The 4,314-nt window shown below is 36.9% G+C and overlaps 1 protein-coding gene across 2 annotated transcripts; it reads left to right on the top strand.

Annotated features, from left to right (window-relative positions):
• Nucleotides 1-1,593: 1,593 nt before the first annotated feature.
• On the top strand, nt 1,594-2,971 carry LOC137745222 (hydrophobic protein RCI2B-like). 2 transcript variants are annotated; one of them, XR_011069666.1, is made up of 4 exons: nt 1,594-1,768; nt 2,038-2,135; nt 2,500-2,627; nt 2,733-2,971. XR_011069666.1 is itself a non-coding variant. In XM_068485140.1 (3 exons), exons 1-2 carry the CDS (start codon nt 1,688-1,690, stop codon nt 2,119-2,121), a joined length of 165 nt encoding a protein of 54 aa, XP_068341241.1. In that variant the 5' UTR covers nt 1,594-1,687; the 3' UTR covers nt 2,122-2,135; nt 2,500-2,644. The 2 variants fall into 2 exon arrangements, 1 of the variants encoding a protein (XP_068341241.1); XM_068485140.1 differs by lacking the exon at nt 2,733-2,971 and having other exon boundaries at nt 2,500-2,644.
• Nucleotides 2,972-4,314: the final 1,343 nt, after the last annotated feature.

The following is a 4,314-nucleotide window of genomic DNA, read 5'->3' as shown; positions in this document are numbered from 1 at the left end:
AGTCCATCCCTTAAACCAAAACACATTTGGCCGCTAATCAAATGAACAAATGGCATTATCTCAATGGGTAAAATGTGAATCAAAAGTCCAAAACCATAATCTAATACTAATTTATTGTCTTGGGATTGGCTTTTACTCAAACCCACCCACATTATCTGTCGCATATTCCGCATGTATGGTTTGGAGTTCCGACTTCAAAATTGAGAGGGACGGTTGCCTCACGTGCCTAGTACGTGCATTTGGATAAGTCCTTATAATTTGTGGGCTGTATACTTCAAGGCCCCATCGCTGCCGTTGCTTCAGCTTTATGTAGTGCAGTGGCAACTTACGAGCGGTTAGATTTTCCTGACAGCATGTTGCTCTTAACTTTTACCCGCCATTTGATGCATGCTCGTGGGAAACAAGACCCCCCACCCAATCAAGTTGATGAATGTTATTATTGCAACACATGTGATGATGTTAGCTTCCCCTAAGGGTGATGCTATCTACACATTCTTATTTACATAAAAAAATTTAATATATCGGGATTATACTTTGGTATAGCAAGTGTCATAATATAAACATTTGATTTTTCTTTTTCCAAGTATCTAATCTCTCCCTCTTTACCTTCTACGCATCTTTTGTTAATTGTTGTTTTTTGATACTCTCCGATTTATTCGTTCCAATGGCTGAAAACTGAGAAGGTTGTCAGAAAGGTAAAAAAAAGTGCGTGGATACACCAGCATATATGCATTATACCATTATAGTTAAAGTTAGGCGCAACGGGTTTGTTGTCACTTACTCACTATGGCGTTCTAGATCACTAATATAAGTTTTAAAATAATGATAGGAAGACTAAAATTTTAAACCAAATTTATAAACTAAATGATATGGTTGTTGATGATTAGATTATTATTTACGTGTTGATTAACGTGCTTATTGGTTATTTGTGATACATAATTTAAATTGTAACTTTAGTTTCAAAATTTGGTATACCTAACATAATAACAGCCATGACATGAGTTCAAGAGTCATGCAAAATATCAAACCATGGTCACAATACCACAGCAGAGCTAGTATAAGTTTCCCGTTTTATCCTTTGATAATTTACTATACTTTTTCAAACTAAAAATGCATCTGTAATTCAAATGTGAAAATTAAAAACGGAAACAATCATAAAATTTTGACAATTCAAAGAATTTCCAAGTTGAAAACTTAAGAAACTTTGCAATAAATTGTAAACATTTAGATCACTCCTTCTTTTGCAAACTTAAACCTCAATTTTTTTCACAGCATAAATACGTAGAAATTGACAATCTGGCTGAAATATCTATCTTCATTTTGAAGGACTCAAAACTTGGATATTTTATTATGCATCGTGGAGGGTCCTAGTTAAGAACAAAGTTTTAAAACACGTCGGCACATACAACGCACCAGACGCACATACGAAACCAACACGTGTCATCTTGCCCATTTTTAAAACGCAGCTGTATGATCCTTTTTCCTTTATTCGGAAGCAAAAATAATTATGTTGTATGTGCACCCAATGGTTAACCTCCACGTGGTTCCTTCAGCAGCAGAAGCTGCAACTCTATATATATGTACCCTTTGCAGTTTCCTGTAAAAGCAGTCGGATACTTCCTAGTTCTTGTTGTATAACCTCTCTCTACCCCTTGTAGTTTTCTGTCTCTTATCAAACTTGATAAGTATGGGTACAGCAACCTTCATCGACATCATCATCGCCATCCTCTTGCCACCTCTTGGTGTCTTCCTCAAGTATGAGTGTCGTGTAAGTGTTAATTTCTCTTTCAAGTCCGTACTTTATAGATGTTGTCTGTCATACAAACACGTATTACATACTAAAACTGCTTGATTGTTGATGATCTGTCATATAAACACATATTACGTACTAACACTGTTTGAATCATCATGTCAGCGAATTTCTATAGATGTAACAGTCATACAGTACTCGTATAACATCGTTGCCCTAATTTGTATATGATCTGTGTTTATGTGTGTTTTGGAACCGAATTTGTATAACATCGTTGCGATTTTCAGGCGGAATTTTGGATCTGTTTGGTGCTGACACTGTTTGGTTACCTCCCTGGTATTATATATGCCATCTATATCCTCACCAAGTGATCCTTTCAATTTATGTAAGCTCCAACTTCTCTATCGCTCAAATATTTCTTGTTTATTTTTTTTGTTGTAAAAGGGTGATATAATAGAAATAGGATAGAGTGCCTTGAATTGGAGCCCCAATAATAACCTCGTTAGAAATTTCAACCGGCTCTGTTTTGAATTTGAATATGAAAATGAAAGAATACGTAGAAAGAGGATAAAATGCTTTAAAATAGAGCATCGATAATAATATTGTTAAAGATTTCAACCAGATTTGTTTTGAACATAGATATTTCATAAAATAAAATATTCTAATCTTTTTAAAGGAATAAAACTGCCTGATTGGTGATTAATGACTCATTTTACTTTCTGATCCTTTTTATCTTTCTTATTGAGCAGGTGATAAAGGATGTGTTCGAAGGGCAGCTATGTCTCTTTGTTTAGGTATCAAGGGTTTGTTTTCAACCGTTTGATGGATTGTACTTATCTGGTGTAACCAAATGGATGGTTGACACTTCATTTATGTAGTGTGTATCTACTGTCATTGTTGATTGTTTTTTTCCTTTTTTTTTCTTTTCTTTTTTTCCTTTCATTTTGATTTGAATAAATGCCTCATATTTGACTATTGCCAGCAAAATACAACGAGGAGCACTGGCAGCACTGGGTTATTGGGGGTGGCGCGTATACATTGCCCTCAGTGTAGCTCCGTTACTATTACATGTGACATCTTTCAAACAATTAACTTAATGAATAAATTATAAACTATAGTGGAGTAAAAATTACGTGATATTGATTGTGCATAGAACTCGTGCTTATTGCATTTGCAAGGCTCTAAAGTTATTTACGATCAATGTTATGCTATATTTTCTAATTTGGAGTAACACTTAAAAGGGGACGACCACGTTGTCTTTAGGTCACAATTCTACAACCACGACTAAAATTTTGTCCTACTCGCCTCCACACTACAATACACTTAACATGATCACTGTTCTAAAAATAAATCTCCGTCTAGCACTGCCTAGGTCCCGTCTAGGCGCTAGGCGGTTGGTCACCATCCCGATTAATTCCTTGACGTTTGAAAATTAAAAAAAAGCCAGTAGACCTACTAAGGCGTCCGCTTAGACAACCTAGGCACCTGCCCAGACCCGTCTAGGCATCGACTCACTTAGGCAGAAAATAGATAACTTTCATTTTACCTTTTATTTTTTTTCAATAAATTGTAAGAGACTTGTCGAATACTTAAATGAGCACACATTATATGCTTGTTCCCCATGTTTTCATTATGTTCTAATACTTTATAATATATATGTCATTCTATTTTGTAGTTTATGATGAAATTATATATATTTTAAGTATAAATATACACTTATTTACATGAAATATAATGGATTTAGTTAAATCCGCCTAGTCCGTCTAGATGCCTGCCTAGACCTCGCCTAGCTGCCTATGCGTTGGGCCCTAACTTGCCACCCGACTAGCGCCTAGCGTCTTTTAGAATCTTGAATATGATACTACCATATGCAAACAACGCTATTAAAATTTTAACTTCTCCAATTCCATGTCCTAAAAAGGGGCAACCCTTTTGCTTCTACGTTTTTATATGGGTCCATCCCTTAAACCAAAAACACATTTGGCCTCGCCCAGGCCTAAATTTGAAGGAACTAGACTGAAACCGGTTAAAAATGAAACAGGGCAGGCCAAGCCGAATTTTGAGATTTCTAAATTTAGAACCGGACATAGCCCCGCCTGTTTCAAACGGTTCGATTCAAGCCGGTTCCACGGGTCCAAGTACAATTTATTTTTTTTGGGTCAGCAAGCACAAATGGGAGCCATGGGATGACCTCGTTGAGGTCGTCTTCCACAGCATCTGAAGGCCAACTCTCCGCCATTTGCAATCAAGAGTGAGAAAGATCTGCGAGCTCTGCCGACTTTCCACTAGGATATTCTGCGAATCGGACCGAGCGATGTCATGCTGGAACTGCGACACCAAGGTCCACGGCGCCAATTTCTAGTGGCTCGCTAATTTCGGAGCCTCTGCCACAGGTGCCAATGACCATGTCTCTTCTTTAGGTTGAAGATATTATCAAGTTATCAAGCACTTTTCTTCAACCAATGGCTCTTGTGGGGAGATTAACTTTCTCTTCTCCCAACTCAAGCTAGTAGATGTGAAAGGACATCAACTCTCTCACTTTCGAACCAAAAATAGCAGATGTG

The sequence above is a fragment of the Pyrus communis genome, chromosome 9 (assembly GCF_963583255.1).
Source record: "Pyrus communis chromosome 9, drPyrComm1.1, whole genome shotgun sequence".
NCBI classification, from domain to species: Eukaryota; Viridiplantae; Streptophyta; class Magnoliopsida; order Rosales; family Rosaceae; genus Pyrus; species Pyrus communis.
Note: the sequence above shows the minus strand (reverse complement) of the source record. Positions and strands in the feature narration are given on the sequence as shown.